Source organism: Magnolia sinica, chromosome 2 (genome assembly GCF_029962835.1).
Source record: "Magnolia sinica isolate HGM2019 chromosome 2, MsV1, whole genome shotgun sequence".
NCBI lineage: Eukaryota > Viridiplantae > Streptophyta > Magnoliopsida > Magnoliales > Magnoliaceae > Magnolia > Magnolia sinica.
In genome coordinates, this window is record NC_080574.1 from 84,202,949 (window position 1) to 84,226,367 (window position 23,419).

At 41.2% G+C, this 23,419-nt stretch overlaps 1 protein-coding gene and 1 long non-coding RNA gene across 2 annotated transcripts in view; one reads left to right on the top strand and one right to left on the bottom strand.

The window, feature by feature from the left end:
- Positions 1 to 7,567: 7,567 nt before the first annotated feature.
- Positions 7,568 to 23,419, top strand: part of LOC131237233 (actin-depolymerizing factor 5-like) — a 35,568-nt gene continuing 19,716 nt past the window's right edge. Inside the window, exons 1-3 of the mRNA XM_058234915.1 lie at positions 7,568 to 7,650; positions 7,774 to 7,942; positions 14,613 to 14,733. Coding sequence (XP_058090898.1) covers positions 7,630 to 7,650; positions 7,774 to 7,942; positions 14,613 to 14,733 — 311 coding nt within the window. The 5' untranslated portion in view covers positions 7,568 to 7,629. The remainder of the gene's footprint in view (positions 7,651 to 7,773; positions 7,943 to 14,612; positions 14,734 to 23,419) is intronic.
- LOC131237234 (uncharacterized) lies at positions 8,746 to 12,842 on the bottom strand. Its single transcript, XR_009167120.1, has 3 exons — positions 12,477 to 12,842; positions 8,949 to 9,354; positions 8,746 to 8,853 (listed from the first exon to the last, which is right to left on the bottom strand). It is a non-coding gene; the product is annotated as an uncharacterized LOC131237234 (long non-coding RNA).

A 23,419-nucleotide genomic window follows, 5' to 3' on the forward strand; every position in this document is an offset into this window, starting at 1 on the left:
CTTAAAGGATGTGTGCATGTGTGCATAATGCATGTGCCAAGCATGCAATATCAGAGTAAGCAGAAATACTGGCAAGTCCATGAATGTTATCAGCCATACCAAGGCTATGCGATGCAAGGCCTACGTAGCCAAATGTCATATGCAAGATGCAAAGCATGCATGCCAGTCCTCATCAAGTCCACATGTCAATACAGTTCGTCTTTAGAATATCACGAGGGTCTAGTACACTCTACACCAGATTGCCGCCCAAACTCGACGCACAACCATGCAAGTGAAAAAGACCTCACTACCTACCTGGCCAATAGTCTACTCCGGCTCATCAATAGCGGATCCAATTACGAGCTGATCAGGCTCATCCTAGCTTTGCCCCCTACCCGTAGGCGGATAAGGCCACACCCCCTTCCACCCGACCATGACAAAGTGGGAGACGCTGCCACTAGTATTTGGCACTCGGGCACTCATGTATCCACTTGGTCTTAATGTTGGAGCAACCTCTTGGTCCATAAGGGTTTAGGGGCTTTCACCCACAGACATCCAAAGTGCCCATATGCTGAGTCCCAAATATTTTCGACATCCAATCTGGCCATCCACGATAAGCCTATGGAGGCCATAACCCTAAGGTCACTAGGGCATCAAGCGATCATGTCACAAAATGCGAGATGTATGAGTCATACCATCCAGTTATGCATCAAACCTGGCGTACCACGCGATCGTGTGGGGTAACTCCGTCTCGAAGGGAGTCCTATAAACATCTCAGCCCAATGCTATGATCAATCACTCCTCATAACATGAATACAAATGATGCGTATGGGCATGTATCATGATGTTATACTAAGCATGTTCCCAGTGTGTCCTATTATACTAAGTACACTATTATAATTATCAGATATCGCAGGCAATGATCAGCCTTAACTGATATGTCGCTTACAAGAGTAGGGACTAAACGATACTCCTTACTAGACATATAGAAGTCTATATGGAATAGCCCATTTTAGACTATCGTAACTTACTTAAGGTACTAACGTATCATATATCCTAACGCGCAGTCCACTGAAAGGACGGTGGGTCTAACCCATGGATTAAGGTAGTTCCCACATAGTGGATATACCAAATCTAATACTACATATTCTTCCAACTACAGCAAGGGGTGAAGATGTACTCTCAATGGATGGTCTAGGCATCATACTTACATCAAGAATGGGCCTCGTGGGTGAGTCTAATGGTTATATAACAAGGTGAGTTGAAAGGGTGATACTATGTACAACAAGTGGACTTCCTCACTCACTTTTATCATGCAATGAATTGGGCCTTCCTACGAGGCCCGATCCACACACAAGGTGGGATCCAAGGTTTAGATAATTCCTGCAAGGCATGGTGGAGAACACCATCATCAATGGGGGCCCAACGGTTTGGGTTAGCCTAATGGGTATCACTAACATAAGTGGGGACCCAATGGTTTGAGTTAGCCCAATAAGGTAGGGGTGGAAATGGGCTTAACAATGGGCCCTAGGAAAGTTTACAACAGTGGACATTTAACCACCATTGTCCTATGGTACGGTCCATTTGGGATTGGAATCGGAATCACAACGGGGCTCTTAGCCCTTCAATCATTAGAAGGACGGATGGTCCACATGTGTACCACATACATCATGGTGCACTTGCATAAGGTGGTCCATGGTCTGTTTAAATGAATGGATAGTGCGTATACAATACACACATCATGGTGGGCCTCACACACATAATGGGCCTCACACATACAATGGGCCTCTCATATAATGGGCCTCACACATATAATGGGCCTCACACATATAATGGGCCTCTCAAATATAAAGGGACTCACACATATAATGGGCCTCATACATTTCAATGGGCCTCATCACATGGGCCTCATATATACAACAAGTGGGCCTAGACATCAGCAAGTAGGCCTCACACATCAACAGGTGGGCCTACTCATTAGCATGTGGGCCAGTTGGACGGTCCACTGATGGACGGCTTGGATAAAATGCATACACATGGTGGGCTTGCCAACAGTCCAGCCAATGGATGGCCCGGATAAAACGCATTTATATGGTGGGTCTGCCAGCGGTCCATCCAATGGGTGGCCTGGATAAGACGCATGTACATGGTGGGTTTGCCAGCGGTCCAACCAATGGACGACCTGGATAAAACGCATCTACATGGTGGGTCTACCAGCGGTCTAGCTAATGGACGGCCTGGATAAAATGCATACACATCGTGGGTCCCACCGTCCCACGTGCTAGATGGTGTGAACAAAACATACATCAAGTGGTTCCCATCGTCCCACGTGCTGGATGGTGTGGGCAAAACATACATCAGGTAGGTTTTATCGTCCCACGTGTTGGACGATGTGGGTAAAACATACATCAGGTGGGTCCCACCGTCCCACGTGCTGGACGGTGTGGGAAAAACATACATCAGGTGGGTCCCACCATCCCATGTGCTGGACGGTGTGGATACAACACATCAGGTGGGTCCCACTGTCCCACAATCAAGCTGATATTGATGATTTCCCTTCTTCCAGGCTTGTCCAAAACAGACGACTAGGAGGGCCTTGCCCACTAAATGGATAGCGTGGATGCCAAACATACATCAGGTGGGGTCCATGTGAGTGGGCCACCCCACTTCCCAACTCAAGTTGATATTTGTGTTTTCCCTTCGTCCAGGCCGGCCCGAAGATGGGCAGTAGGGTGAGCCAGCTGGATGTGGCAGCGAGGTGAGCCCCATTTTTGGACAATGGGTTGGTCCGCTAAATGGACAGCGTGGATAAAATTCATACATCGAGGTCAGTCATCAACATGGGAGGGAGAGAGAGAGAGAGAGAGAGAGAGAGAGAGAGAGAGAGAGAGAGAACGTGTGTGAGGGAGGAACTCTGCCACTATAAGCTCCCCTCCAAACATTACAACATATACATCAAATAGGTCCCTCCACATGTGGGCCTACAAATATGCAATCAAGGTGGGGATACCATCCCCACCATAAGATCAAGGTTCTAGATGACCACTACACGTTGGCTACCAAAATAAGCATCATGGTGGGGTCCATGGAGAATGGCCCCATCATGGAATAAACATATATATCTTGGTGGGCCATTGGCCACACCTTGGCTCCAAAATGGGATCCCTGCCATTAACCGGTAGGCCCCACTTGGCCCATCATTAAAATTTATAATCTAATCCTATAAACACCCACTTATAGTTCTTCTTCTTGGTTCCTTGAACTCCTTAGCTCCTAAGCTCTCTTATCAATGGTGGATGATGAAGTTTGGATGGTTGGATGGTGAGATTGGGTGGTAAGGAGATGGGTCTTACTTGGGTCTTCTTTTTCTCTCCTTAGGATTTTTCTTCTCTTAGTTGCTAGGGATTTAGTTAGAGAAATGAGATGGGATGAGTGAAATGAGAGAGGAGTGGTGTGTAAGAAGAGATGAGATGGAAAGCGTGGGTTGTGTAAGAGGAGTGACATGAGAGTTGACTTTTGGATGAGAGAGGTATGGGTTGCCAAGCCTTGTTGGCAAGAGAGGGACGGGTTGCTTGTCTTGGTGGGAAGAAAGACATGGGCTAGTCATGGGTTGAAATGATGGTTGTACTTGACTAGTTGATCTGAAAGGATTGGTAGAGATTCCTCTCTGTGCGGTGTTACATTGAAATATACGCAGACCCACTACTTGTAGCCTGGGTATTGCATTGATGCGCAAGATGCGGCGTTGGAACCATGGCGACGGTGCGTTCGCAAGGGTATAAGTTTTGGGTTGAGTCGACTCAGATCTTCAGGATGTGACTTAGGGTCATGCGCACTTACTGTTTACAAGTCGCGAATCACCAAAATTCGACAAGGAGGATCGCAGGAGTTGGTGGAATGGTACGGTACTAAGATACAGGCCTTACAGTCAATGTTAGCTCATTAGCTAACCATTCATCCTTTGAAAAATTTTCATCACTAAGTTAGTCTGACAAGTTACCACAGCTGTCTTCCTCTTAGGACTTATTGACCAATTAGTTTGATCGAGAACATTTAAGCCCTGATTTTGTAACACATGAGAAAGTATTACTCCAAATGTGTTTACTGCTACATAGCCTTTGGGTATTGGAATTCTCCAGAAGGGCCTAGGGGCTTCTTTTTTTTTTTTTGAATTTTACCAAGGAGGTCTTATGTTCTCTTCTAACTTTATTCTTATCGTGGTCTGATGCCTTTGCCATCAACGTTTTTAAGTCTGGGTTAACCCTTCTAGCACCGCTGGAAATTTCAGAAGTGCGACCCACTTCCATATTCCTTCTCAAGTCACAGAGGATTTGACCATTCTTTGGCTCAGTGGTTCTATTTGTTGGCGATAAGTGGGAGCCATCTGTTGCGGTCGATGATGGTCGTTACTTCTAACTAGCCGAGAGGCCACATAATGACCTCTCCATCTTGGCTCAGGAGGATCCCCCATCCAGGAACAATTCTTCAAGCACACCGGTCTCATAGCTGAGAACCTCAACTAGCCTTTATAACAGTGTTCGACCGATTATCGTTCGAATGAGAGGGCTAGCGTTGTCCCCATACTGGTCGACGTGATACTTCTCCTTGATTGCTCAGTTCGAGATTGACCTTCAACCTTGGATGATTCCTCATATTAACCGTGACCATGTTGACCTCGAGGTTGGATGGGTACGGGTCTGTATCAATCAGCATGGCTTCCTTGCCTTTCTTAGGGAACTTCAGTGATCCATGATTGATGTGATCTTGGATAATGTTCCTGAACACAACAGATTTGTTAGTTGAATGAGACCGAGTTTCATGCCATTTGCAGTATTCAGTCTTTTACAACTCGTCGTTCGATGGTATCTTATGATTCATAGGTATTTTGATAAAATTTCTAGCCAACAGAATGTTAAATATTTCCTCAACTGTAGTGACGTCAAAGGTGTAAACCTTTGTAGCCTTCTATATAGTTGAAGCGGTCGATTCCACTTTGACTAATGCAGAACATACCAGTGACATCTTAGCCATCACCTTAGCAATTACGATCTTGTAATTCGTGTCATTGTAATACATCCCTAATGATGAGTTTTATTGCCTTGCTCCTTCTTGCAAGAGTTCCTTATAGTGAGAGACCTTTTTGATTAGGTCATATAAATCTATAAATTTTGTGCCTATGAACTTCATACGAAGTTTGTATTCAAGCCCACCTTGTGCAAGTTGCACAAATTCGGCTTCAGTCATGATGACCTTACAATATCCTTTTACACGCTTAAACCATGTGATATAACTCTCAGACGGCTCTTTAGACAATTGTAAAAAATGGGCGAGATCGGCTATAGTGATTTTTCTATTCTTAGAGAAGAACTAGGCGTGGAACTTCTCTTCCATTTCTTGCCAAGTGTGTACTGAATCTGGCAATAGGTTTGAATACCACATGAAGGACACCGTTGTTAGTGAATGACCAAATAACTGCAATTTATAATAATCATTGTTGGTCAATTCTCCACATTGTATTTTAATCGACCAACATGTTTGGTGGTCGATTAACTAAGTTTGTCTGAAGACAGGGCAAAGTCTGGTCGATAGTTCCTTGGCAATGGGTGTTGTCGATCTATCCACTTAGAATATGGTTTATGATAAACAGGGATAGTATTATGTCCGAGTACTTGACCAACAACTTATTGGACGATCTGGATAATTTGGTCACAATCCATCCATTGAGGTTCTAAAACTGGCAGTTGGTCGAGATGTCGAATCAATTCACATTATTCTAGAACGTAGGGAATTGTTGGGGATTAAATCCTCATGACAATTCATAATTCTGATTATTAGATATAAAGTTCCTATCCTCTCGCTCCGGTCGCCTAACTTCCACAAGAGGTGGAACATTTCTTATCTCCCGGACAAGGACCGGTGGCAAATTCCATTGTGGAGGCGGCATGAATGGCAGCAGAGCTGCATTGACAATAGAACTCCCCTTTGCGTTGTATTGCATTAACAATGGTGTTTGCTCTACCATCATAGCTATCAATCGATGCATGGCTTCAGTCAGGCTGGCCATATATCGATTAGTATTTTCAGCTTAAATACGAAATTGATATCTCTGGGCCCCTACATATTCTTGTATAAGTTGAATGCTCAACTGTACATCTCAGAGCACGACAACTATTGTGTCTGGAAGAACAGTCTGAGAAGTCGATGCCTCAAGGGCTGTTGGAGTTGGTATGACCTTGATTTCAACAAGCGTTGGACTATTGTTTAAATTCAATGCCTCAAGGGCTGTTGGAGCTGGTATGACCTTGATTGGAGGTAGTGCGGTTGGTGTAAAGGGATTGATCTCAGTAATACGAACACTTCTTCTATTTATAATTGGTAATATTACACCAGTTAGTTAGAGACAGGGTCCCACCGGGCGTGCCAAAAACTTGTTGCCATTGTTTTCATATGTAAGTGTGCGAGCATGCCATAATTAAAATTGCGGCTTCAATTCAAACCTAACAATTATGATCCTAAGCGCCAAGATAGGCACGCACGTAGTGTATGACCGAAACATGATGAGATCGGTCGCCTATTCAACTACTCATTCAATGTGTAAACAAGATCAGGCGATATTAAGAGGGTGGGATTTGTCCTCTAATGATGAGTTGCACCTTAGCCTTCTGTACGAAAGAACTTTTCAATACAGATAAAATGAAATGAGGAAGGGATTCTTACCGTCGATCATGAAAAACAACTGCAGAACGCCTTTCAGAGTGAAGGATTGAATCCATTGTGCCAGTGTCAACTCAAATCACAACTAAAGATTATAACTACTTGGTTAACGCTACGGATTACACTACGGAATGTAAATAGCAAGCTAATACTATAAAATGTAATTTGCTTGATAGGGAAAGTAAAGGGTTACATTATGGAATGTAAATTGACTAGTAATTGAAAATGATAATTAAAAGATAGATTTGGTTTGTTTGGGGTCGTATGAGATGACTTCTCTTGCTGAATTCATTTACTATTTATAACATTAATTTACCCATTTAGATCATTCTCACATTTTGACGATTACCATAACCATTCAGCACTACTTGACTTCCTGTATTTCTCCTTTTTCCATCCATTCTATAAATACTTTCACACGATTGCTTCTTCATCAGTTGCTCAAACAATGACACAACACCGTTTCATACGCTTCAGTTACTTTTAAAAAAAATTAAATTAAATTAAATAAATCATCTCCGTATATATTTGCAGTTTTTCGAATACACCATGCAATTCCGTACATATCACACGTATCTCATCCTGATTGGTTCTCAAAGGGAATGGCGATAACATGGATGAATAGGATTACCACACAATTAATGATTAATTAAAAGTAACTTTCTATTTCTTAGGATCTTATATGGATGTTTGTTGGTCACTTCGACTCATGAGTGATTAATTCGAAACAAAAGTGATTTTTTTTTTTTAATCTGGGGGCAGTTTAGTCATTTTCAAGATGCCCATCCAAAGGACGTCTGTAATTTTAAAAAACACGAATGGCATTTAAGTAGGCACCTCTGTATATACTCCCAACACCCTTCCCTCAACACCAACGCAACCACACCAAAACAAAAGAAAAAAAGACTAACACCTTCAATTATTCACTTACACTCAATGGCAATGGCTTTCAAGATGGTGAAGCAAAAATCATCTTCTTCCCCAATCTTATTTCATTATTCCTTTATGATAGTTTGATAAATGGTTTTTGGATCTTTTCTCTGTTGTTGTTGCTGCTGCTGCTGCTGCTGGTTATCTTAGGCGACTATGGGTATGTGTGTTTCGGATGAATGCCGGAATTCATTTATGGATATGAAATGGAAGAAGGTGCACCGATACATTGTGTTCAGGATCGATGAGAGATCGAGGGCAGTGCTGGTCGACAAGGTTGGTGGCCCAGACACTACAAGAAAAGGGGGCTTTTGCCTCAGTTCAAAATTGAGGCTAAAAAGGTTAAAAACTGAGGCTAAAGCCTTTAGCCTCAGTTTTGCCTCAGCTATCCAAACCGAGGTTGAAACCCCCGTGGCTAAAGGCTTTAGCCTCAGTTTTAGCAACCGAGGCTAAAATGACTTTTATAGCCTCGGTTCTTCAAGTGAGGCTAAAAGAATTTTTAGCTTCAGTTTTCTCGAAATGAGGCTAAATCAAAATTTTAGCCTCCATTGTTTCCAACTGAGACTAAATCTAAATTTTAACCTCAGTTGCCTCCAATTGAAGTTAAATCTATTTTTAACCTCGGTTCTCAACAACCGAGGCTAAAGCCTTTAACCACGGGAGTTGTAGTCTCAGTTTAGGTAATTGAGGCAAAACTGAGACTAAAGATAGATTTAGCCTTTGTTGGCATCAACCGAGGCTAAATTCGATTTTTAACCTCACTTCTCTATCAACCAAAGCTAACAATATCATAATCAACAAATGATTGAACCTGTGCATATTTCACCCATTTAACATTCATCAAGACAACAATCAGCACAATATCAACAAAACAATTAATGGTCTATTTAAAGTCTTCAAAACAAAATACAAATGCACATGAACTGCCACATAGCCTTCCACATGAACTGTTTCAGTAGGGTCCCCTTTTAGCTCCTCTCTCTGCAACCGTTGCCTTTCAACCTCTCCTTTGACAAGCTCCCCCTAAAAGAAATGGAAAGTAAAAGCTACTTAAGAAAACTTTTAAGTGAATTAAAGCTAATGCAGGAAACGTTTTGAATATATCCCAGTAACCATTGATGAGCTGACTTTGTTTTCCAATACATTTATAGTATATTCTAGCTCTTCCACAGACTTCTCTAACAGCTTCATCTCCTCCTCTTCAGCATAGTTCTTCCTTGCCTCAGCCATCTGAGATCGAAAGGGAAAACATTGAGAATCAAACATGACACAAGTAGGGGAAAAAAATCAGAAATAAGGTAATGATAACAAGAATTAGCAAGCACCTGTCGAGCTTTTATAGTAATTGCTTCATTTTCTTCAGCAACAACTTGTGCTATTTCTAGCTGCTCTTTCAAGACAAGTACCTCAGAATCAAGGCAATCCCTTCCCTTAGTAACTTCATTCAGATCACTCTTAAAACCTTCAAGGTTATGATTCATTTGCCCAAGTGAATCACTCATTTCAATAAGTTCTCAAATAGGATTCCTTCCAAATGTCAAATCGATTAAGCATTTTATCAGATTCCAAAAGGAATTCTGATGTAATTGAGCTCATAGCAAGAGTCTCCTGCCAATTGCAAAGCAGAGATGATGGCAGCGATTCTCTGACCCTTTTTGCTACATAGTGTCCCCAAGGGCCATGGCCATCAAACACACCACAGAACATCATGTCTTCTTGGCATCCGAATTCCTACAACCCATATAGAACCCACATTTTAAAAACAAATACATAACACTTCTCTAGAGAAGAATGCAGAGCAACCCTTTGCTCATTTATGGCATCTCCCAATTTTGGTAATTCAATGGAGCACAGGAAGCATTTGCGCAAGTATCTCATCAGGTCATTTATTGCACCAACTATAGCTACCATATCGAAAAAGAACAAAGTCTTACACAAATCTAACTCGGGTTAAGTAGAGGAAGAATGCACAACTGAGTTTCTTTATTATAATTCCAAGCCCAAGAGATAATATTGAACCAAAAGGAACCATCTGAAAACAGGATAAATAGGCCAATGTTCAATTGGTATTTTATAAACCTTTTTAACTTACAAATCTGTTCTAATTTATTAGACAATGACAGTTGTTCCACGACCAATATTCAATAAAAAAGACAGTTGTTCCACAACCAATATTCAATAAAGAAGACAGTTGTTCCACGGCCAACGTTCAAGAAATCATGATGGAAATTACATTCAGTTGACACAAGTACCAAAACATTAGATGAGTTAAGAGCAGAATTGAGACACAAGTACCAGAACATTAGATGAGACACATTCAGTTGACAAGGTAGTTTTGGCAACAATTGACTAAATACTAGAGACCAAACCTTTTCATGAGATACAGATTGTTCAGTACTGCTGTTTTGATCAAAACAAAGTTCAGAGATAGGAGATTGCACAATCCTGCATTAAAACAAATCTATAAATACCCCACACTTTCAGAAAAAAAAAAAGAGAGTAAAAAATATAAGTACAGGAGTACCAAACTGATTTTAACTATGTCCAAGATGGTAGGACACGACACAACGCATACTCGACCCCATTTTGATCAGGCTTGGTCCATTGGGTACCTTTTGGACGAAATCCAAATCAAACAGGAGGTAAAGCAATCAAAAGTAGAACATCCATATTGGAGACTGCAATACCTGAAAATGAAGCATGGGCACCTAAAATTAAGCAAACATATTAAAATGTTAAAGCCAAAAACACCAAGCTCTTTGCCAAATGACCAAAAAATACTAAACTGCATGAAGATATTGCCAAATGCAAAGGCAGTCTGAATCCAAGAAAAATGAGTACAGTAGCTCAGGAAAATAGCGAATATTAACAAAAGATATATGATACTTTTGCAGTGTAAGAATATGCTTTAGGATCTAAACATTCTTTCAAAACATTTAATAATATATTTGAGACTCATGAATATGAGTTTCTACTTTCTAATTTTTGTAAAAAGCAGGAGCAGGGAATCCCCTGTTTTTGAAAAAATAAGTAGTTGAAAAGAATCAAGAACCATAAAGATTTTTCTCTGTTGGTTTTGAGCTTGAAATACATTTTTGAAACCATAAATGTTTGTTTGAGCTTACTTAAGAAATCAAAACAGTCAGCTGCTCTAGGACTTCCCATCTCAGGAATTTCATTGCCAACTTCATTGCAAAAATTCTAGCCTTCAAATGCCACTCTCAATCCATCTCTTCTCATGCCTGGACCACCCACTGCTGAAATATACCTTTGTTCTGTAAAACAAAAGAAACTGAAAGAAAGCATTTTCATCATAATAAACAATACAAAAAAAAAATGGTTTTCCCTGGATCTTTTCATGCAAGTCTGCTGAGAAAGAGGGTCTGAATACTTCAGAAAAGGGATGCAGCTTGCAGGTGTTCGCCTCTTTTTGATTTTTTTAGTCCTTTTCATCATATGTAGATCTTTGTTGTGTTCTTTCTTCTTGCATTGGTTTCTTTCCTAACACTCTTATTAGTATCTACAAGCAAACAATTGAGAAAATTCATGAAAGATAGCTCCTGATTTTTATTCAAATAAATAAGATGTCAAGTAAAGGCAAGAACTCATCTGTTTTCATCAGACTAATGCAAAACCAGCAGATTCAACACCCTCACACTCATAAGCATCCTAAGCTAGTAATATGAGGCCCAACCCTATAAAACCCTAACAAATAGCACCAAATATAAAATTTTCAAAAAGATGTAAGTGCACTACCTGTAATCTGAAGTAATATCAACACTGATTTCAAATCCTTATGATCTAAAACTCTGCAAACTCTCAATACTAATTAAATGGAAGACCTAAAAATGGCACTTCCCTATTCTCACTAGTTGTGCATTTAATTGCACCTAATCATGAAATTTCATGATATTTGATGCAACCAAATGCACTCTAAACCATAAACCGATAAAAAAGAAATTTCAGATGAAAGAAAATGAAATTTGTGGCCCTCCCCTATAGTAGCCCCTTTAAAATAAGAATTCAGAATTACAGACAAAATCACATATAAAAACAGGAAATTCAAAACATAGAACCCATACCATGAAGGACCTGAGCTCATTCTTCATGTCAGCAATGCCATTCAGAATCTCAATCTTTTAGACATGACTAAGTTTGCTGAGAAAATTTAACTCCACTCCTTCCTGTTGCTCCAATTTCTCCTTCCTCTTTTCCTTTGCCACCTTTTCATATTCCTCAATTGAGTCCTCATCAATTAGATAGCCAATGCCCTTTTGGACATAGAATTCTGTGCAAGCATTACACCTGCAAAGAAGATTTCTCCATTTCTTAGAAAGAAACATGGGTTTTTTTCTTCTCTAAAACAAATGAGGCTTGACATGGATCCACTCCAAATATACAGTTGGGATTTGAAATGCTACCATGGGCTGCATCCTGCTTTAAAGCCACATTTTTCTCCAAATTCACTCCAAGCAGAGGATCTCTAAGGAAACAGTTATTAAAAAAACCTAACTATCCGATTTGGACTGAACAGAGCTCACTCTATATTGGCCTATTTATTTTATAATAAGAAATAGGCCTTGGACCGTTCTAGAGGCCGGTCGATTTTGCCCTCCATGTTTTCAGTGAGAACAGCGTATCCCAAATCGGTGCTATCAAATTGACGTGAACAAACTAACAATATTAACAATCTAGATTTAAAACGAATTCCTATTTCTGTAATCCGCACTCAACTTCGAATTCAACAGCATGTATGAAGCCCCATAAACAATCACAAACCTTCAGAAACACTAAATCTACAATCATCTCAAAGCAAAAACCCTATCACCGACGAAAGAAATGAAAATTCATACCGATCATTCGAGCTTTCAAGTTCGTCTCCCTTGGATAGTTTCTGCATTATGCTCGAGAGGGTCCAAGCTCCAGCATCGCCATCTGCTGAACATCTGGATGGGAGAACCCGACCCCGGGGCTTTTCCGGCGGAGTCTCCGTCCCAAAGACCTTCGGCGGGAGGTCTCTTGCAGTCGGAGCAACGGATTCCGCTGCCATGGAAGGGTTCTGCTTTAGCTGCTTCGGTGGAAACTGCGCCAGGCGGCGGCGTTGGAGAATCTCAGTATAGGAAGAGGAGCCGGAGCTAGGGTTTTCTATGAAAAGAAAGGATGGACGATCGAGGTGTGAAAATCCCAAGGGAAAACCTAGAAAGAGAACGAAGATCTCTCTCACTTGAGTCGGGGAAAAAGCAGCGCGCCTGCGAATTTATATTTCGAAATTAGACTTTTGACCTCGGTTCCTATACTGCCGAGGCTGAAAAGCAGATGTTTGGCCTCGGTTCCTATGCAATCGTGGCTAAGAAGTCCGGTTTCATTTTAACTTTTTTAATTTTTTTTCAAAATTTTCAATTATTTGAAATTTCTCAATTTTTAAAAATTTTTCAATTTTTTTCAAGATTCTCAAATTCAAAATTCTTTCAAAAATTTTCAAAATTCTTAATTTTTTTAAAATTCTCAATTTTTAAAAAAATTCATACTTTTTCATAATTATCATTTTTTTATTCTTAATTTTTCAAAAAAAATTCTTAATTTTTTAAAAGTTCTCAAAAATTTTAAAAATTCTTAGTTCTTTAAAAAATTCAAAATTCAAATCTTTTTCAAAACTCTCAATTTTTTCACAATTGTCAAAAATTTTAAAAATTATTAATTCTTTCAATATTCTCAAATTTTTTCTTTTAAATATTCTTAAATGCACACTTTTGGCCTCGGTTCTTATGCAACAGAGGCTAAAAAGTAGACTTTTGGCCTTGGCTACTATGCAACTGAGGTTAAAATGTAAACTTTTCGTCTCGGTTCTTATACAATTGAGGCTAAAAGGTAGACTTTTAACATCGGTTCCTGTGTAATCGAGGCTAAAAAAATAGACTTTTCACCTTGGTTCCTATGCAACTGAGGTTAAAAAGTAGACCTTTCGCCTCGGTTCTTATGCAACTGAGGCTAAAAAGTAGACCTTTCGCCTTGGTTCCTATACAACTGAGGCTAAAAATTAAACCTTTCGCCTCGGTTCCTATGGAACTAAGGTTAAAAAGTAGACCTTTCACCTTGGTTCCTATGCAACTGAGGTTAAAAAGTAGACCTTTGGCCTCGGTTCCTATGCAACTGAGGCTAAAAAGTAGACCTTTCGCCTCTGTTCCTATGCAACTGAGGCTAAAAAGTAGACTTTTCACCTCAGTTTCTATACAACTGAGGCTAAAGAGTAGATTTTTTACCTCAGTTCCTATGCAACTGAGGCTACAAATTAGACCTTTCGCCTCGGTTCCTATACAACTGAGGCAAAAAAGTAGATTTTTTACCTCGGTTCCTATGCAACTGAGGCTACAAATTAAACCTTTCGCCTCAGTTCCTATGCAACTGAGGCTAAAAAGTAGATTTTTCACCTCGGTTCCTATGCAAATGAGGCTAAAAATTAGACCTTTCGCCTCGGTTCCTATGCAAATGAGGCTACAAATTAGACCTTTCGCCTCGGTTCCTATGCAAATGAGGCTACAAATTAGACCTTTTGCCTCGGTTCTTATGCAACTGAGGCTACAAATTAGACCTTTCGCCTTGGTTCCTATGCAACTGAGGCTAAAAAGTAAACTTTTCGCCTCGGTTCCTATGCAACTGAGGCTAACAATTAGACCTTTCACCTCGGTTCCTATGTAATTGAGGCTAAAATGTAAACCTTTCGCCTCGGTTCCTATGCAACCAAGGCTAAAAAGTAAACCTTTCGCCTCGGTTCCTATGCAATTGAGGCTAAAAAGTAGACTTTTCACCTCGGTTACTATGCAACTGAGGCTAAAAAGTAGACTTTAAGCCTCGGTTCCGTAGCAACTGAAGCGAAAAATGAACTTTTAGCCTCAATTCCATAACAACTAAGGCTAAAAAACACATTTAGCCTCCATTTTTTCAACTGAGGCTAAAAAATTGAGGCTAAAGGCCTACTTTCTTGTAGTGAGACGAGGTATACGATGACCTTGCTGCATCCCTTCCGGACGATGATTGCCGATATGCCATGTTCGACTTTGATTTCGTCACCGTCGATAATTGCCAGAAGAGCAAGATATTCTTCATCGCATGGTTAGCTCTCTCTCTCTCTCTCTCTCTCTCTCTCTCTCTCTCTCTCTCTCTAACGCCCACTAAACCGTAGCCCATACGAGTCATGGGACGTATCCCCACAATCTCCTGCCATCAGGTAATTCAAACCATCGAATGGGTCTTCATCAAAAGTGATCCATGTTATCAGATGGCTAGAATCATTTGATAGTGGAGATTATCAGGAGATCGAACCGCTATGTTGGGGTCAAACATATGAACAGATTAGGTCACTGAGAAATGGGTCACACCTGTAAATTTCTCTTTTTTTTCTTTTTGCTTTTTTGTTTTCTTTTTTCTTTCCTGGAAAAGAAAAGAAAATCGACTTCCTTGAACCGAGTATCATATATTAGCTTCAAATTAGGAGGTAATAGATGAGATAGCAGCTAGACATCCGTCCTAATTTTAGTAATGGAGAAGAGCCTCAAAACTAAAAACAGGGAAATATAGATGGATCTCAAATGTGCACAGTTTTGGGTCGCAAAAAATAAAAAAATTAAAAAAAAATCATGGGCCCATTTTCAATCGGTAAGCCCGCTCACACCACCCTTTCAACATTATCATCATCGTCTACGCGTTATACTAACTAATTCGGGTGCGATACACAAATCCTCTTCTACCATTCCACCAAATAAGGAAATTGTTGACTTTTGATGGAGTCGGTGTGTTAATGATACTATAATCTCACCGTATGTAACCCGTGAACGCATCGTGGGACTTTCATAGGTAATTTTCCGGGGCGCGAATTAGCTGACCTAACTAGAGCGGGACGTTCCTGTCGGGGCATTGTGGGGTCCACCGTGATTTATTTATTTAATCCACACCGTTTATCTATTTTGAAAAATCGTTTTAGGTGACGAGCCTAAAATTGAAGGAAATCAAGTACTTTAGTAGGCCACATCACAGGAAACAGTGGTGATTGAATGCCTACTGCTGAAACCCTCTTGTAGGAAATAGAATTTTTGGATCAGGCTGATATTTTTTTTTCCCTTCATCCAACTCTATGAGAACTTTTGAACAAGTTGGATACAAAATAAAAATCATGGTGGGCCCTAGAAAGGTTTCAACGGTGGGGTCATTGTCACCACTGCTTCGTGTAGTGTGCTTCACTTGAGGTTTCGATCTGCCTCAAATTTTTTACCCAATGTCCTAAAATGATTTTTCAAAATGGATGAATGGTTTGGATAAATATACATATATCACTTTGGCCCTTCAACAGGACCATCCGTCTCTAGCTAGGTCGTGGTGGAGTATTACTCAAGCCGCGCTCAAATTTGCTTGGCAAAAGTTCCACGTGAGAACCACACGTGTGCAGAGAAATTGATGGCTAGGGATTCAATGTACATGGCCTTCTCACCTGAACAGTTCAGGATAGGAAACATAGGATCCCAGTGAGGACCATGCCCTACTGGAAACAGCACATATGTGCTACCTTGGCAGTTTTCGTTTTATATATATTATTGGTGTTAGTATCTATTTCTATTCCTTTTATTTATTCACGTATAATTTATTAAATATCAAGTTGAGTAGGAGTCGGGTCAAGTCCTTGAGGCAACCTGATACGGCTCAACATCAGGTCGAACTGAGTTTATGGTATTTCATGCTATAACAGTAACCTGTGTTTTTTCAATGAGAATCGCCTTGACTGTGTGATAAGTGGTTATAGACCATGCAAATGCTCAAGTCACTAATATTATTCAAGGTCAGCTGGACAAATGTGAACTTAGTTCAGCCCAATTAATCATTGGGCCTACAGAACGAGTGTAGCACAATTCCGTGACGCTTACCATATTAGGCTACATCACATCCACTTTATTCTACATTTCTCCCACTCATATTAGCCTGTGATCCCAAAAATGAGCTGTCACGCCCCAAACTCGGAAACCAGGCTCATAGAATTCCCGATCACCAAATCCGGTACTGACAGCCACCGTAGCACCCCATTCTTGGCTCCTGGCACCAATACACCAGGTTCTGATTCCTGGGACCATACCAGGAGGATTTATATATCACAAGTCTGGTTCATAATCAGCATACCCAAGATCATAACCATAGAAAATAACTATAGAAACTATATTACAAAATTCACTAAGAATTAAAACTTTTTACAATACATGGCTGAAATAGAAAAGGTACAATGATAGATAGAAAAAACTCGAAAAGAGACAGCTCCTTGGCAAGCTCCTGCTCCAGCACCTGCTACTGCTTAGCGTCGCCTACACGCACCAATCGTACATAAGCTTATAGAAGACTTAGAAGGCGGTGTAAGTGTGCGCAAGACAGGAGCCAAGGGTCCAATATCAGAGAATGCGAAAAAGCTGGCAAGACCATTGTAACGTCCCGAAAAAATCCGTACAAAGACCAGAGTACCACCTCAGGCAGAAATCACTAAGGACCGAATCCTTTAGAAATTAGACGAAAATTAATTATGTATTAAACTAAGTAATCAGTGGAATTAACTCGAACCACTTTCTATATGAACTGTAAGACACAAACCCATTAGAATCATTAACCCAATATTTCCGAGAAACCTAGGATCAGTCTCAAAACCCAGTTGCTCCCGGGAGCACGTTAAAACTTTGTATCGAATCTAGACTGCGCGTCGAAAGTCCGATAACCGCAAAACTATACGGTTGTGATCACCTTATTGGGCTTGACAACCATCATGGGAATCGAGTCTAAATAGTATCCAGAACCGCACAACTTGAGCCGGGTGCAAAGTGTGTGAGAAACACGAATATCTTTAGAAAATGACTCAAACTTAAGTGAATTGGGCCATTCGCTTGCAGGCCAAATTTAAGGTTTCAGACCATCAAATTCTGACCCAACTATAACCTTGGATCAGGGAAATTTCCCTACACATGTCAGTATACTTATGGCCTTGATCAAGTGACGATGACCGTTGAACTGAAACGGGTCCTTCACGATCGATCCACTAATTCGATCGAACCGAAACCTTAAGCTGACATAGATCCATTATTAGGGAACTTCCTTCAAACCGTATGCGAGCAATGGACCTCCAGATGAGCTCCGTTGGCCCGAAACATATGCCTTTTGGCTGTAACCCAAGTATACCATGGCCCTGGGGCCATTGACATCAGTTCTGGGCCTATATAAGGGCCTTAACCCACCCCTCTCTCATTCCATACGAATTCTCTAACCCTAGGAGAGAGAAGAGAGAAAAGAGGAGAAAAGAGTGAGAAGAAGAGAGAGAGATAGGGAGGTCGTTGCTGGGATTCACTCCCACAACTCCACACGCCGAATCGCCACCCCACCATCACTACACCGTCGATTTTGACTTCAATTTGGGTAAGAAATCCTAATCCTAATATTGATTAGGAATCCAAATAGAGTAATCGATGAAATAGCTAACCTATTTCGTGATTCAAGTGGCAGTTGTGACATAGATAAGGACGTAGTGTTCAAACTGAGTTCGATACAAGTTTACTGACGAAAGGTGCGAACTATAAACGTTTAGGTTATGGTTTTCAGAGCTTTCAATGTCAGCTAATGATTTAAGTCTGATTTGATTGCTGCCATATGATCTTAGTTACAACGTTTTCGATGAATTATACATGTGTAAACTATGTTGAATATATTATGTATTCCACGTGTTTGTTGAAATGTTTGAATGGATATGAAATCATGATGTAAGCTTGCCATGACTATTAATCTAGGATTCATGTTTGTTGGATATATGCCAATCCCCTTGCGACAGGACTTACCATAATATATGTCGTAACTACCTTAGTCCATGTATAATACAAATTGCATTCCATGTGTTTGTTGAAATGATTAAATGAAATTGAATTTATGATTTGTACTTGCCATAACTAAATAACCTATAATACATGTTCGTTGTATGCATGACAACTCCTTTATGAAAGGATTTGCCATAATATATGCTATAACTAATTTATGTCATGTATGTAGTAATGTGTAATTTAAGTGTTTGATAAAATGCTCAAATGAGATTTATTCTTGAATTGTTTGTTAAATGTTATTATGCTTAACATATATGACTACCCATTGCAATTGTGCATGATTAGGACTACTATGTAGTCCAGGCAATCGGTAACGGTTTCCAATTGAGTGGCCAAACTAGTTTCGCCATATTGGATACGTTCGATGAATCTGAGCCGTAAGGTGATTGTCAACAGTGGTTAGGCCACATGGAGGGCTTACGTGCTCCATGTCGATTAATTTAACATGCGCTCGTACCAATCGAACTTGTCAAATAACCTGATTGGCCTATTGTATGCTTAACTTGTATGGACGCTACTGCTTGGATCTAAGGTACCACTTACCAATGTAAAATCCGTTTCAACCATGGTACCAATCCGCTAAGACTCATGAGCCATGCATGGTGGTATGGGACACCATGGTCGAGCTGTTAGACTATGCTGGGGTGACGAGCCTCCCTGTAGTGACCAGTGAGAAACCCAAACTCGTGAGCCAAATACGGTGATATGAGACATTGTATTTGAGCTGTCGGCCTACCCCAGCGCAGCCTGGCTATGGTCCCCAGTTGGGTTGGTGACGAGCCTTCAAAAATAGACTGTCAGTTGGTAGGGCGTTAGTGGTGTGACCTCGAGTACAAAATAGGCCTACGTTGACGGTGACAAGCCTCTCGTAGCGACCTAAAGTGTAAACTCTCGAACTTGCTTATCGTATGTGATTAACTGGGATCAACGACCCTAGATGGATCATTATTTGAGTAAATGATATAAAGGGAGGTACCTTAGCTTCCCAAACCTGTTGTATGAATAAGTCTAATTAAGAACTTGGCTAACACGCACATGCACCGCATTGTATGTGCCTTTGGCGATGAGTTGAGCACAGTGGGAGTGTTGCATGCGCGACCGTGAGATGATGTCGCTGAGGGAGTGTAGGCGAGGGCATGCATCATTATAGCATATCATCCCTATATTAACAAGAGTACTCAGGACATGATTATTGTACTGTTTTATCATTACTACTTGACTGAATTGATAACATGTTAACATTTTCTTTATAGTTCCACTGAATTAGCTACTCATTCCCACCTAAGATGGTGATTTAAAACATCAACTAGACTCTGTTATAGATGCAGGTGGCAACGATGTCTACGCTGCTGATTTGGATTTCATAGACGAGGAGTTCTCCTATGTTCAGCTATCAGGTGGGTCTATGTAGACCATGTGCTGATCAATGGGATTACAGGGACTATAAGGATTAATTGGATATTTACATTTTCATATTTTATAAATTTTGGGACAATACATGTATATATTCGGCCTGAATCATACTCATACTCTGGGGATTGAGAAATACCTCTATACATTATATACCTATCTCAGTGTTCCACTTGCTTAACTTAATTATCTCTGAAGTATGATATATTGTTTTAGTATAATCCCACTTATGTTTGATGCTCTATTATGGACAACATTTAAACATCATTATCTATGTTGCATAAGTGATGCGTTGGAACTCGGGAGTTAAGCTTCTGCTCGACCCCCGATTTTCAAGGCGTTACAACCATAGATACCATCAATGCTATCAGTCATACCAAGGCTATGCTATACTAAGCATGAATGCTATCAGTCGTCACAAGGCTATGCAATGCAACATATGAGTACTGGGCGTCATACCAAGGCGATGCAATAAGAGGCCTACATAGTTAAATGCTATATGAAAGGTGCAATGCAATCATGCCAGTCCTTATATCAAGTCCACATATCAATATAGTTCCTCTCAAGGAAGTCACCGGGGTCAAATACACTACATACTGACTGCCGTCTCCCTAGCCGCGTAGACCATCGAGCATAAGAAACCTCACTACCTACCTGTGGATAGCCAATCACCAACAAGGCTCGACAATAGTGGACCCATTTACGAGCTGGTCAAGATCAGCCTAGCTTAAATGCCCTCCCACTCGGGCGGATAAGGCCACACCCCTTCTCAACCGACCACGTTACAGTGGAGACACGGCCTCAAGGTGTAGGCACTGTCACTCATATTTCCACTCGGTCTAGACATTAAGGCGTCTCCTGGTATCATGAATGTAAGACCTGTATCCTAGCCTGTAATGTTCCGTCGACTCTCGTGATCCTTCCTGTTGAATTCCTGCAACCTACGACCTATGATCGACATTTACGCATGACCCTAAGTCGCATCTTGTAGATTTGAGTTGGCTTAATCCGAGACTTGTACCATTGCGACCGCACCGTCGCCGCAATTCCAACGCCATGTCTTGCATATCGATCTGATACCCTGGCAGGGAGACGTGGGCCAACGTTTATTTTGAAGAAAACGCCGCGCGTTTGCAATCCCAAGAGAATCTCTACATCATGTCCCATCAATCAATCACTCAAATCAATCAATCAATCACCTCATGTCAAGTACAAGAGCAACCCATGCTTTCTTTCTCCATAAGTCAAGCAAACCCCAAAAGTCAACAAGTCTCTCACCTCACCCATCACTCACCTCACATCCATCACCCATCAATCTCTCTCCCTTCCAACCCCTTCTCTCTCTCTCTCTCTCTCTCTCTCTCTCTCTTTCTCAACACAAAATTCCAAGCAACCAAAGGGAGTACATGTCCATGCATTTCTAAGGAGAGAAAGAGTTGTGTGTGGCCCACTTCCTTTTCCAAAAACTTTCATCCTAGCCATTCATTTCTCATCTTCCACCATCAAAGTGAAGCACAAGGAGATCAGCTTTCCAATGGACCAATAAGATCGAACGGTGGGTGCTTTATAGGCTAGATTTTTCATGTTTTGATGATGGGCCAAGTGAGGCCTACCGATTGATGGTATGGATCTTACTTTGGACCCTAGGTGTGACCGATGGCCCACCTTGATTCTCATGATCATTCCATGATGGGGCCATTCTCCATGGACCCCAACATGATGTTTATTTTCTAGTTTTGATAGGGTCATCTCGGCCTTCCATTTTGGTGGAGAAGTAATCTCCACCGTTGATTCTTGATTTGGTGGGCCCACGTGTAATGAGACCCACTTGATGTATGTTGTTAATCATGCAAGGGAGGGCCCATAGTGTCGGGGTCCCTCCATCACACGTGTCCCTCTTTTCTCTCTCTCTCTTTTTCTTTTTATGAGATGATGTAGTTGTGTGGCCCACCCGGATGGACCTCACCATGAAGCATGTATATGATCCAAGCCATTTGTAGGTGGGGGCCACTTTTTATGTGTTGTATCCACATCATACATCATTTGGTGGCCCACCTAAGTAGGGTCCACCTTCCATGCTTGGAATGCCCAAACCGTCCAGCGTCCCTGGACGCTGGACGTTAAGTGAAAATACAAATATTAGCTTAGTTCAAAGCTCCTTGGGTGGACCGCTTATGTAGGCCCCACCTTGATGTATGGACTTAATCCACGTCGTCCATTCCTTTCCACACTTCATTTTAGGCGTTGAACCGAAAAATGAGGTTGATACAAGTATCTAGTGAGCCATAACGTTGAAAACAGTGTTATTCCGTTGAAATCTACCTTGATATTTCTATACACTGAAACACATTGAGTATTGGACTCATTTGGTTGGTCTCGAGCCATAGAATCCAATGGCCAGGGTGGATTCTTCCGATGTGGGCCCCACGCATGAAAAACCGTGAGATTTCACGATTTCAAAAAAAAATAAACAATGCAGCAGACGCAGCTGCTGCCAGAGGCGCGCAAGCAGCGCCTGCGGCATTTGGGCGGATGAACAGCAGGACCCATGATCCAGCCGTCTGCCTCACCATGATGTGTGTTTTGTATATCCACACTGTCCATTTTGTAGGCCTTTAAGGCAGTGAGCTACCTTCCAAAAATCAGCCACATCCAAAGCTCAAGTGGCCCACGTCATAGGAAGCAGTGGGGTTGAACCGTCTACCATTGATACCCATTTTTGGGTTCACAGAAGTTGGATCATATGAAAATTGTTTTTCCTTTCCATCCAGGTCCGTGTGACCTTACCCACGGGTTGGATTGCAAATAAACATTATGGTGGGCCCCACGTGGGACCACACCTCTATCTGGACGGTGGGCTGCACCATGAAGTATGTGTTTCACCTGCGCCTGTCCCCCACACCCCCCCCCCCCCTCCGGTACGTGCAGCGCTGGCCCCACCATTGATGTATTTGTTCTATCACCACCGTCCACACCACTGGATGGTGGGACCCCCTATGATGTATGTGTTCTCTCCACACTATCCATTCTTATGGGACCCACCATGATGCATGTGTTGCATCCAAACCGTCCAACCTTTTGGCAAGGTAATTTTAAGGCTTGAGTTCAAAAATGAGACAAATCCAGTATCAAGTGGATTATTGTTATTTGGCGTACAGTCCAGTTAATCTGTTGATATGATTCATTTATATATATATATATATATATATATATATATATATATATATATATATATATATATATATATTACATATGGACATACTCGTGGCCGTCCGTTGAGGCCCATTTGATATGCATATGGCCCATGTGATTAGGTCCATTTTGATGTATTCTAAGGCCCATGGGTTATGACCCATTGTAATGTACATAAGGCCCATTGGTGCAGCCCATTGATGTGGCCCACTTGATGAATATAAGGCCCATGTGATATGGCCCACCTTGATATTTGTAAGGCCCATTTGAGGAGGGCCACCTTGATATATTTGTGGCCTGTTGTT